Raw genomic sequence first — 12,942 nt, 5'->3', positions numbered from 1 at the left:
ACTTTGATCATATATCAAAGGGCATTTAACAGAGAACTTCACAAAAAGCCTATGCTTGTATTCCTCATCTCCACACGGCACCCATCTCACTCGTGTTCCTTCCTATGGCTCTTCACATGTCACTTCCTTTCTGCCATTCCATGCCTTTGCACACTTTCCCTCATGCTTGAGTGTCTTCCTTCCTCACTTGTGTTTCTTTAAATGCCCAGTTTCTTTCTCAGCTCAGCCCAAGCTCCCCTTCCTACAGGAATTTCCTCAACCCAAGCTCCATGCAACTCTTTCCCCTGCAAATAATTATTTTGTATTATACTTATGTTATCCTTATTTTGATTGTCCTCTAGTCTAGAGAAAGAGCAAGTTAGCCTCAGAGCCAGAAAGAACTGCATTCAAGTTCTACCTATGCTATCTAATGGCTGTGTGATCTTGGACAGGCCATTTAATTTCTCAGTGCTTGAGGCAACTTTCTGTTATCTCAGAGGAGGTTCCATCCTGCATTGGTAAAAGTAATTTCCTCACCTGAGAGTTCCCTACTGTAATTAAGTCACAGATGTAGGATAGGAACTGGTTCATTTTTGCATTTACCCACCCAAGACCTAGCACAACATGTGTCACATAGTAGGTACTTATTAATGAGTGTTTGTCGTTTGCTTGATTATTTGATCAATATCCTGTATGTCAATCATTCACCTGCATTTATCACACATCATTCAGCTATACACACATCTCAGTCATACATATGTATATTACTTGGGTCCATGTGTCACCTGTGTACTTATCAATCAGCATTACCCATAAGCCATCTGTCCATCACCTGCACAACACAAATCAACTACACTGGGGTCTCCAGAGCCCACATTGATGGAGTACCTGAGCTCTATAAATAATATAGATGGGGGGAACTGTCTACGTTGGTGGCAGGTAACCAGATGCTTTGGATGTCCATGATCAGTAGTTGCACAGATGACATGTGAATAGTGAGGATTCTACGAGAGAGACAATGTAGTATGGTGGAAATGACAAAGCTTTTGGAGTCAGAGTACCGGGATTCAAATCTCAGCCCTGTCACTGTCCCTAACCTTAGAGAAGTCACTTACCCTATTCCAGTTTCCCTACTTCAGTTTCCTCAGGTACAAAATGAAAGATTCCAAAATCTCCTTTAGTTCAAAATGTATTTTCTCTCCCTAAATGAGATCTTGATGTACCACTTGAGTGTATCTAGGCATTTGTCACTCACATGTATCATTAAAAGCCACACTGCTTCTAGGTCACCTGTAGCACGTTACCTGTGTAGACCAGTCTGGGTCATCTAGGTGACTATCTGCATAATCGTCACTTGTTGGGTGACTTGGGCTGCTTGGCCAGGACACAAGCAGGGCTCCCTGCAGCTCTGAGTCAAAGGAAATGGAGCTTCTCCACGAAAAGAATTCAGGGTTCTCAGACAGCATCAGGGATGACGTACAGCCTTACAATAGTCCTTCCTGCCAGGGAAGAAAGGTCCTACCCCCCCCAGTGCCACGAGCCAATGTCTCAGGCTTCAGTCACTCCTTAAAGGGAAGACTGTTTGGCTGGATCTGTAGAACAATGGATGAAAAGAAAGACTTCAGGTGAGGGAGTTCACCCAGAGAACAGTGAGTCACTAGACAAGGAGCAGGAAGATGAAGAAGGAAAGCAAGATACGCAGCTGAATCAGAAGAGTAGAGAGAGTCTTAAGATGAAGTGGTTGATAACAAGCTAGCTCCGTGCTACAGACTCTCCTGACGGGAGGAGAGGGGGCGGGGAGCAGGAGAGGGAAGAGTGTAGGGGGGCTGCCTGGATGTCAAGGGGAGGCCTGGGGAGGGAAATGGAAGGGAGCTTGCTTCCTTTTGCTCCCAGCAAACAAGGAATTGGAGGAAGAAAAAGGAGGAAAAAATAAATCAGAGGTCAGACTCCCCCAGGAGCCAAGAATTACCCCATAGACCTGTGCTTTGGGAGTCCTAAGCTCCCAAGCACTCACGATCTTTTTGACTTTGGGCAGATCATTTTCCCTAACTGCATCAAAGAACAACAGGAGTCTCCAAGCTCTGACATTCCGTGTTCTAAGGGCCCTCCCAGCTCTGACATCCTGGGCTCTAACTCCCTTCACCCTATGCTTTGACCTATTAGGTTACTGATTTGGGTTTTTGTTTGGTGGGGAAGTTGGAGAGGGGGGAAGAGGGCCCAGAAAAGTGATCCACCCACTAGAGGGACCTGATAGAGCCAAGCAGATGGACAAGAATGAGGCCCTGCTTCCTCCTTCCAGGCCCTGTGGTGCCTGCTGAGGCTCCTTAATCCTCTCCTCCCATGTTCCCTGGTAACCCTTCAGGGACCATCATATCCCTAATCTTCATGCTTTTCTTTCTTTTCTCCCTTCTTCCTCCACCACATCCCAGGCTGCCAGAGGTCCGGATCTCAGACAACGGGCCCTACGAGTGCCATGTGGGCATCTATGACCGAGCCACGAGGGAGAAGGTAGTCCTGGCTTCAGGAAATATCTTCCTCAACGTCATGTGTAAGTAACACGGGGAAAGGGGAAAGCAGGAAAAGATGGTTGGGGCAAATGCTACCCAGTGGCTGGTCCAGGAGGATCTGGAGCAGCAGAGCTGCGCCTCCTGACGGCCTATGGGAAGGAAAATTGTCCTGGGATGGTCTCTGTAGAACTGCTCTTGTCCCTCCACCCAGTCTCGGGAGTGGGGTGGGGGTGAAGGGCTAAAAAGGGAACAGGAGGGTCGGCAGTGAGTCTGGCCTGTGCTGGGCCCTCCAAATGTCAACTTCTTCCCCTTCTAAACCGAAATGCTTCTCTGTGACTGTCAGTGAGCCAGAGAGAGAGACACATAGACATCAGACACAGACGCAGAGACACACAGAGAGAGAAAGAGACAGATAGACAAAGACAGAGAAAAAGAGACAGAGATACACAAAGACACACAGGGAGATAAAGAGACACAGAGAGACAGAGACACAGAGAGATAAAGAGACAGAGAAACAAAGAGACAAAGACACACACAGAAACACAGAGAGATAAAGAGACAGAGAGAGACAAAGTCACAGACACAGAGACACACAAAGAGAGACAAAGAAAGAGAGAGACAAAGAGACAGAAAGAGACAGAGATAGACAAAGACAGAGAGAGACAAAGAGACAGAAAGAGACAGAGACACAGGGAGATAAAGAGGCAGAAAGAGACAAAGAGACAGAAACACACACAGAGACACAGAGAGATAAAGAGACAGAGAGAGACAAAGCCACAGACACAGAGACACACAAAGAAAGACAAAGAAAGAGAGAGACAAAGAGACAGAAAGAGACAGAGAGAGACAGAGATAGACAAAGACAGAGACAAAGAGACAGAAAGAGACAGAGACACAGGGAGATAAAGAGACAGAAAGAGACAAAGAGACAGAAAGAGACAGAGACACAGAGAGATAAAGAGGCAGAGAGAGACATAAAGAAAGACACCCTTATGGGTGAGGTGTGTTGGGCATGGGGCAGGAAGGGAGATGGAGCTAGGAAGAGCTCTCTGTGCGTGGCCTGGGGTGCTCCACATGCTACCAACAAGCATAATGGCTCCCATTTTCAATCATTCTTTAAGGGCTACAAGCGTGGTCTTTAGAATGAGGCAGGCACTGGCAGCATTATTACAAAGGTCAGACTCGAATCCCAGATATGTGACCGGTGGGACAGGCCGTTTCCTCAGTTTCCCCTCCTGTAAAAGGAGATCAGAGCCCTCTGAGGTCCCTTCTCAGCTGGACACTCACTGTCTCGAGCCGATGAAATCCCTCCCTTCACAGACCTCTTGTTGTTCAATCATTTTTCAGTCGGTCTGACTCTGTGACCCCATTTGGGGTTTTCTCAGCAGAGATACTGGAGTGGTTTGCCATCTCCTTCTCCAGTCCATTTTACAGATGGGGAAACCGAGGCAAGCAGGAGGAAGTGGCTGGCCCAGGGGCACATAGCTAATAAGTGCCTGAGAACAGACCCAGCTCTGTCCATTACACCACCTGACCGCCCTTTATAGTCTCGCCCATGGTCAAATAGCTAAAAATCAGCAAAACCCAAACTGGAACTCGGACCTCTTGCGTGGCCAGGATTCTGTTCTGATACACGTCTGGGTCGGGTCTCCTCTGAGCTCCCTTGTGCCCCTGAGGTGCTCTGAGTTTATTTCCAGGGCTCTCCCAGCTCTGGGGTTGCCTCTCTCTGGGGACTCGGGGGGGGGGGGCTCATGTGGAGAGGGCCTGGATCTCTGAGCTCAGAAAAAACTTGGCAAAGACAGCCTGCTAGTGCTTGGGTGACCGCCTCGAGCCAGGCATTGGGCATACAGGTGGGTCAGGGCCGGCCTCTCTGTGGCAGCCTCTGGCTGGGGGGGGGGGGGTCCTGGAATGAAGGAGGAAGGGAAGGGTGCAGAAAGCAGCAGGAGCTCAGAGGCCTGAAAGGGCTGAGGATTAGGAGCCAATTAGCACCTCTGGGGGCCCTCAATCCTTCCCTCACCTGCTGATTAATTCCTGAAACTCCCTTCGCAGTGGAGAGTTCATGGTCGGGGAAGAGATCATTTGAGTGTTGCTCATGGCAACTGCTTGTTAAGTGATTCTTAAAAGTAACAATGATTGCCAGTTAATAGTGTTCCACACATAGTAGGAGCTTTTAACGTACTTGCTGATCATTGTGTTCATGGTGCACATGCTAGGTGCTTTTAACATGTTTGCTCAATGAATATATCCACACAACATTACATACCTGTTGGGGGCAGCTAGGGGGCGCAGTGGCTCGAGCACCAGCCCTGAAGTCAGGAGGACCCAAGTTCAAATCTGGTCTCAGACACTTAATGCTTCCTAGCTGTGTGACCCTAGGCAAGTCACTTAACCCCAATTGCCTCAGCAAAAAATAAACAAAAAATGAAACTTTACATACCTGTCCCGTCCTCTCACACAGCCGTCCCCTTTCGGGCCCTTGTCGCCTCTTCACCGCACTGGTACCTGTCCTCAGCATCCTGCACTGAGCCACCCACAGCATTTTCGGAAATGTGGGTCTGGCCGTGTCGTCCCATCTCAAACTTGCACAAAGTCCTGGGTCCGACATTTAAAGCCTTTCCAGTTTCCAGTCTCCTACATTTTAGCCTTCATTGCACAGTCTATAATCACAGTCTAAAATCTAACTACACAGACCTCCTTGCATGGTATCCCCCCATCGCCTTTGCGGCCTTTCTCCCGGCTGCTCCCCCTCTCCCGTCCAGCCTGAGAATTAATCCCTGGCTTCTGTCAAGTGTCTCTTCAAGTACAGGAGACTTTTCCCGGTCCTCTTGCCCTAATCCCATCCTCCCCCTTTGCCTCCCCTCCACACACCTCCTCTGTTGCTAGAAAAAGGAGAGGGAGAAGAGGAGGAGAAAAGGGGAAAGGAGAAGGAGGGGGAAATAGGAAGGGAGAGGGAGGGAAGAAGAGGAAGAAAGACCTAAACACAGAGAGAGAGAGCAAGAGGAAAAATAGAGAAGGGAATGGAGACAAAAAGGCAGGAAGAGAGAGAAAAACAGAGAATGAGAAACAAAGGAGAGACAGAAAGACAGAGACAGAGACAGAGAGACAGAGACAGAGACAAGGAGAGACAGAGAGACAGAGAAAGAGACACAGAGACAGAGAGACAGAGACAGAGACAGAGAGACAGAGACAGAGACAGAGACAGAGACACAGAGAGAGAGAGACAGAGACAGAGAGAGAGACAGAGACAGAGAGAGACAGAAACAGAGACAAGGAGAGACACAGAGAGACAGAGACAGAGAGACAGAGACAGAGAGAGACAGAGAGACAGAGAGAGAGACAGAGACAGAGAGAGAGACAGAGACAGAGGGAGGAGAGAGAGACAGAGACAGAGAGAGACACAGAGACAGAGAGACAGAGACAGAGAGACAGAGACAGAGAGAGAGACAGAGACAGAGACAGAGAGACAGAGAGAGAGACAGAGACAGAGACAGAGAGAGAGACACAGAGAGACAGAGACAGAGACAGAGAGAGACAGAGACAGAGACAAGGAGAGACAGAGAGACAGAGACAGGGAGGGAGAGAAAGAGATAATGAGAAACAAAGGAGAGACAGACAGACAGAACCCTTTTGTCCCTGGCACTCGGGGATGCTTAAGAAGTAATTCAGGAAAAGCTTACCAGCACCTGTTACAGGCAAGGCACTGTGCCACGTGCATGAGAACAAAGATGGAACCCGAACCCTCCTTCCCCTCAAGGAGCTTACATTCTACTGACAACAGGACAGGGAAAGAAATAAGAGGACGTAGAGTACTCAGTCATATTAGCTGTTCTTTCAGCCAAGCATTTTTATTTATTTAATTTTGTGGAATAAAACAAGTATTTGCATAACATAATATAATTTAAAAATAATTGCCCATGAAATTGCAAATCCATTATGTTCAACTTGCTACTTCTTTTAAATATATAATAAAGTTATCATGTAAATTTATTTTTCCCCTTCCTTCCTCCCCCCCCAACAAGCATTTATTAAGCACCTACTATGTGCTGGGTACTGTGCTAAGTGCTGAGGATGCAAAGACAATCAAAGGACAGGGTTTGCTCTTGGGGCAGACTGATGGGAGAGGAGAAAGGGGAGAGACAAAGTGAAACAACTAGGTACAGACAAGATACAAACAAGATAAATTGGGCATTATCTCAGAAGAAAGGAGCCAAGATTATCGAGGACAAAGAAAGATTTCTTAAGTTTACAAAACATCTCACAGATATTCTCTCATTTGAACCTTGCAATAACCCTGGGTAAGTACTATTACTATCCCCATTTTATAGAGAGGGAAACTGAGGCAGACCAAGGTAAAGTGGCTTGCCAGGGTCACACAGCAATAACCATTTGAGACACAATTCTATGCCGTGAATGTCCCATCCAGCTCTGTAGTAACATGATGTAATTTTGAAAGGGGACATTTGCTAATAATAAAAGGTAAATTAGGCAGTCTCTCAAAAGAGCCTTGCTTTGGAGGAAACCAGGCAATTTACGGGGGTGGGAGGGGGGCAAGAGGGAGAACATTCAGAGCATCATGTCCGCAGCCACAAAGGGGGGAGATCAAAGTCTCCACAGGGACAGTAGCAAGGGAATTCAGGCCATGTGAATGAATGAATGAATGTTGAATGAATGGACTCTGAGCGAATTAATTAATTAAAGTTGAATGGATGAATTAATGATTATCCAATGAATTATTGAATCACTACTGAATAAATGCATGAGTGACTGCTGAATAAATGTTGAACAAATGAATGAATGAATGTTGAATGAACGAACAAATGAACTCTGTGAATTTCTTGCCAAGGAATTGGAGTCCCGGCAGTTCGGCATAATGAGAAAGGAACCAAATCTGCCCTCAGAGAACCTCTACTGTTCATTATTTGTGTGACCCTGGGCAAGTCTGGCTCTCAGCTTCCTTACCTGTGAACTGAGTAGTGTAAATTAAATTAATTCTAAAGGCCTTTCCAGTGCTAATCCAAGGGATCCATGACCTTTTTCTCATCAGTTTGCAGTTCTAAACACTCAACTTTTTTTTTTTTTTTTTTTGGATGAGGCAGTTGGGGTTAAGTGACTTGCCCAGGGTCACACAGCTAGAAAGTGTCAAGTGTCTGAGGCCAGATTTGAACTCAGGTCCTCCTGAATTCAGGGCCAGGGTGCTATCCACTGCACTAACTAACTGCTCCAGCTGACTCAATTATTAAGAAGCAGAAGGAGGCAAATTGAAGGATCTGTCAAAAGAAACCCGTCCTTAATAACGAGTATTCTCTCCTGGGAGAGGGAGTGAGCTCCCCTGCTCTTCGGATGTCTCCAGGCAGAGTCGGGTCAAAATTTGTCAGATAAACTTCTTCTTTGAATAAGTGGACTAAGGTGCCTTCCAGTTCTCAAAATCTGTGATCTCGACACCATAGCAGCGCACATAGAAACTGTCCCGAGCTCACACAGATCTCAATTCGAATCCTTCCTCTAACATTTTTCTAGCCATGTGACCAGGCATCCTGTGTCAGTCCATTTTTTCACCCATAAGATGGGGGTAATAAGACCCGTTATGTCCACTCTGCTCAAAGGTAGCTCAAAAGAAATGATGAATGAGAGGTAATTTATAAACTTTCACCAACTGTCAGCCCTGCCTTTTGACAGCATCAGTTAGGGAATGACGAAGTGGGCTCCCATGGAAGAAGTGGGGAGAGAGTTAGTATCCCAAGAAGAGAAAGCCCATCCCCTTTCCCTGGGCCCTGAAGAGTTGTGGGGAGCCGTCCCTCGGGGCAGTCAGATCTCACCGTCTCTTACCCCTGTGATGCTCAGGGATGAAAAAACAAGCTACAACGACCACAATTAGTGACAGATCCTCAAAATCATACAGCTTCACTGAGAAGTAGCTTGGGCAAAGGAAAGAGAAGCTAGGCCGTGAATCTGGACATGGGGGCTCTGCCATGAACTTGCTCCAAAATCCTGCATAAGTCATTCGGTTTCACTGGACCTCGGTTTGTTCATTAGTAAAAGGGGTGATCACAGTGCTCATTCCCCCACTTTCTATTATACACAAGCAGCAAGTCACTTTCTCTCCTCCCTTAAGGAGTTGAGTACCTAGATCACAATTTTTCTCCCCCAATTTCTGCCCTCCCTCAAACACTCTGACCACTCATTCAACCTACACCCTTCCCGTGACCTCCCCTCAGCCACATGATCGCACCCTTGACTTGCCATCATCCACAAATGTACCACTTCCATCTTTAAGAATTCTGAAATCCATTTATTGACTATAATCTAAACACTTCCCACCTCTCCTACACTCTACTCTCCATCCATACCATAATCTCCCAGCCTTTGACCCCTTAGTTTTTCTTCCAGGCTGAGAAGGTGCTGGGCTCCCTGAGCAAAGCAGAATTGAATTAAGAAATGTAAGATGTTCAAAGTGAGAGAATCCACCCCAAATGTTCATAGGGATGCTTTGTGTCCAACCTGTGACAGAGCATTCCAGTGTCATATTGGTCTGACCAATATTGACTGACATAATGATGTTATTTTGTTCCTCTTCAAGAAAGAAGGACAGCAATCTCCCCAAATCCTCCCTTCCTCCCTCTCTCTCTCTCTCTCTCTCTCTCTCTCTCTCTCTCTCTCTCTCTCTCTCTCTTTCTCTCTCTCTCTCTCTCTCTCTCTCTCTGTCTGTCTCTCTCATCTCTCTCTCTCTCTCTCTCTGTCTCTCTCTGTCTCTCTCTGTCTCTCTGTCTCTCTGTCTCTGTCTGTCTCTGTCTCTATCTCTCTCTCTTTCTCTCTCTCTCTCTCTCTTTCTCTCTCTCTCTCTCTCTCTCTCTCTCTCTCTCTCTCTCTCTCTCTTTCTCTCTCTCTCTCTCTCTCTGTCTCTCTCTCTCTCTGTCTCTCTCTCTCTCTTTCTCCCCCTCATATATACACAGAGTTGAAGCTCCTCATTGTGCTAAATAAACTGATATCCAAAGAGAGTACAACCAAGTCCCCATTATATCACTGATTATGCCCAGGCCTTGACCTTGGATCCCTTCTATCATCTTCACTCCTATATACATGTTGCTAAATGATGGTGACAAAAATCACTGGATACGCTACACATTTATACAACACCATCTCAACTGGGTCCTCACTGCTGCTAGGCAATTTTCCTATACTTCCCTCCTCAGTTCGCCATTCCACTCTATAGTGGTTCTTCCCAATCTTTTCATCCCTTCTCAAGCTTCCCATGGTTTCCCCTTCTCTCTCAACTAAGACTCTTATCTCATATTTTATTTGAAATATTTAAATCAAGGTCATTTGCTCCGGGTTCTCTCTTCTTCATCTCCCTCTTCCTTCTGCCATTATCTCCTCTTTTACCCAATTCACATGAAGAAATGCCTGACTTTTTACTAAATCTAACCTTTCTAACCCTTCTACCCACACAGACAATGCCAATTCTCTCCTGCCATCCTTATTCTATCATTTACTTTCAGTCCCTCAGGGTTCTGTCCTGGACCATGTTTTCTTCTCTCTATATACTACTTCACTTGGTGAGCTCATCAGTTCTGACAGATTTATCATCTTTATGATGATTCTCAAATCTCTGATGAACTCTAACATTGCATCTCTCTCTGCCTTTCAGATATCTCAAACTGGATGTCCACTAGACATCTTAAACCCAATATGGCCAAAATTGAACTCATTATCTTTCCCTTTAACTCCTCCCCACTTCCAAACTTTCCCATAACTGTCAAGGCTTCCACTGCCCTCTGATTCTCAGATCTCTCCTCTCTCATGACCTTTCTCTGTCTTTCAGAGATCTCAAACTGGATGTCCATTAGGCTTCTTAAGCTCAATATGGCCAAAATTGAATTCATCTTTCCCTTTAAGCCTTTCCCACCTCCAAACTTCATTATTACTATCCTCCAAGACCCTACCTCATCATCTCTCACTCCCTATATCCAATCTACTGCCCAGATCTGTAGATTTCCCCTTTGCAATATCTCCTGAACATTTCCTTTTCTCTCCTCTGGTCATCCATCAATCTAGAGCAGGACTTCATCCCCTGACACCTGGGCTATTGAAATAGCCTATGGGTGGGTCTGCTTCCCCTAAGTCTCTCCCTACTCCAATCATTCCTCCATTTAGCCATCAAACTAATTTTCCTAAAATGCAGAACCAATTGTGTCACTCCTGTACTCAATAAACCCTAACGGTTTCCTGTCATCTCCAGGTTCAGATGCAAAAATCTCTATTGGGTGTTCAAAGCCCTTCATAGCCTACTTCCCATTTCCCAAACACCTCCCTCTCCAGTCTTTTCCCACTTCGCTCCCATCACTCACTCTTCAGCCTCCTTGTTTGCTCCTTGAACAAGACGATCTTTTAGCTTTCGGTATTGTCTCTGTCCTCCATGCCTCGAATACTCCTTCTCCTCATGGCCTCCAAACTAGAGTCCCACCAGCCACAGAAAGCCTTTACCAGCCCCTCTTAATTCTAGGCCCTTCCCTCTCTATTTCCTAGCTATCCTGTGTATAACTTGTTTGTAAATATATTTTTTTGCTTGTTGTCTTCCTAATTTGATCTCAATCCCCTTTAGGGCAGGGAAAGATTTTTGCTCCATTTTAAGCTCTATACTTGGTACATAATAGGTGCTTAATATTTTATTGACTAATTAATTGACCATAATTCTACCTTCTAAGAGGGTTATGAGGCACCGATGCAATATGGATGTTAACGTGCTTCCTAAAAACTGCTTAACACTCCAGTGTGCAACTAATTTAATTTGGGGCCATATTAAAAGAGGCAGAGATTCTGGGAATAAGGACTTGATGGCCCCGCTGACTTCTACTTGTTCAGACCACGTGTAAAGAACGCTGATAAGGGGGAAGATCAGTTGAAGGATTTGGGATTTTCAGCTTGGAGAAGACCCAAGGCAGGCAGTTAGCCTTGCTCAGCTTGCCTCCTCAAAGCAGAGCTATAGGTAAGGGGCAGAAGGAAAGGGCAATAGATTTGGACTTGATTCAAAGCAAAACAGAGCTGTCACTTGGGAGAGAGGGGATATGTCTGGGATTCCTGCTACCTGGAAAGTGGAGATTGGAATTTAGGAGTTCCGAAGTATAGAAGGACTGAAACTAACTGGGTCCCTGCACCAGTGCTACCAGTATGGTTCCCTTCTCTCTCTCTCTCTCTCTCTCTCTCTCTCTCTCTCTCTCTCTCTCTCTCTCTGTCTCTGTCTCTGTCTCTCTGTCTCTCTCTGTCTCTCTCTCTCTTCCCTTCCCTTCCTCTCCCTTTCCCTTATCCTTCTCCTTTTCCTTCTCCGCTCCCTCTTTTCCTCTCCTCTTTCCCTCTTCCTCTCCCTCCTTCCTCTTCACCTCCTCCCTCCCTTTCTCTCTCTCCCTCCTCCTCTCTCTCTTCCCCCCTTCATCCTTCTTCCCCTTATATACATGCACAGAGTTGAAGGCTCCTCATTGTGCTAAATAAACTGATATTCAAAGAGAGAGCCCCAGGACAAAATCAGATGAGACAAGTCCAAAGAAATCACTGATCTATAGAAAACACACAAAAAAAAAGACATGAGGGAAAATAAATTCTGGCCATAGATACTTCTGATTATTCCTTTTTGTAATAATATTCATAGCTTTGTCATTCAAAATGCTTTTCTTACAACATTCTAATAATGTAGATAAAGCAGGAGTTATTATTTCCAGTTCTTAGTTGAGGAAACAGAAAAGAGATGAGTGGTTTATTCACAGTTATACAATTAGTTGAGTCAGGATGTGGACAGGAGAAGAGGGCCCTTAAAACAAAAGTCCTTAGAACTGGGAGATTTAAAATACAGACTTTCGGAGCTGGGAGGATATCTGAGCTTGAGGGTCCTTAAAACCCAGGATGTCAGAGCTGGGAGGGCCCTTAGAACCCAGGAGGTCAGAGCTGGGAGGGCCCTTAGAACCCAGGAGGTCAGAGCTGGGAGGGCCCTTAGAACCCAGGAGGTCAGAGCTGGGAGGGCCCTTAGAACCCAGGAGGTCAGAGCTGGGAGGGCCCTTAGAACCCGGGAGGTCAGAGCTGGGAGGGCCCTTAGAACCCAGGAGGTCAGAGCTGGGAGGGCCCTTAGAACCCAGGAGGTCAGAGCTGGGAGGGCCCTTAGAACCCAGGATGTTACAGCTGGGAGGCCCCTTAGAACCCGGGATGTCAGAGCTGGGAGGGCCCTTAGAACCCAGGAGGTCAGAGCTGGGAGGGCCCTTAGAACCCGGGATGTCAGAGCTGGGAGGGCCTTAGAACCCAGGAGGTCAGAGCTGGGAGGGCCCTTAGAACCCAGGATGTCAGAGCTGGGAGGGCCCTTAGAACCCGGGATGTCAGAGCTGGGAGGGCCCTTAGAACCCAGGAGGTCAGGGCTGGGAGGGCCCTTAGAACCCGGGAGGTCAGAGCTGGGAGGGCCCTTAGAACCCGGGATGTC

At 46.6% G+C, this 12,942-nt stretch overlaps 1 protein-coding gene across 1 annotated transcript in view; it reads left to right on the top strand.

Moving 5' to 3' along the window:
• IGSF21 (immunoglobin superfamily member 21) overlaps positions 1-12,942 on the top strand; it is a 376,743-nt gene that overhangs the window by 324,987 nt on the left and 38,814 nt on the right. The window contains exon 4 of the mRNA XM_074302565.1: positions 2,409-2,527. Coding sequence (XP_074158666.1) covers positions 2,409-2,527 — 119 coding nt within the window. The remainder of the gene's footprint in view (positions 1-2,408; positions 2,528-12,942) is intronic.

The sequence above is a fragment of the Sminthopsis crassicaudata genome, chromosome 3 (genome assembly GCF_048593235.1).
Source record: "Sminthopsis crassicaudata isolate SCR6 chromosome 3, ASM4859323v1, whole genome shotgun sequence".
NCBI classification, from domain to species: Eukaryota; Metazoa; Chordata; class Mammalia; order Dasyuromorphia; family Dasyuridae; genus Sminthopsis; species Sminthopsis crassicaudata.
Note: the sequence above shows the minus strand (reverse complement) of the source record. Positions and strands in the feature narration are given on the sequence as shown.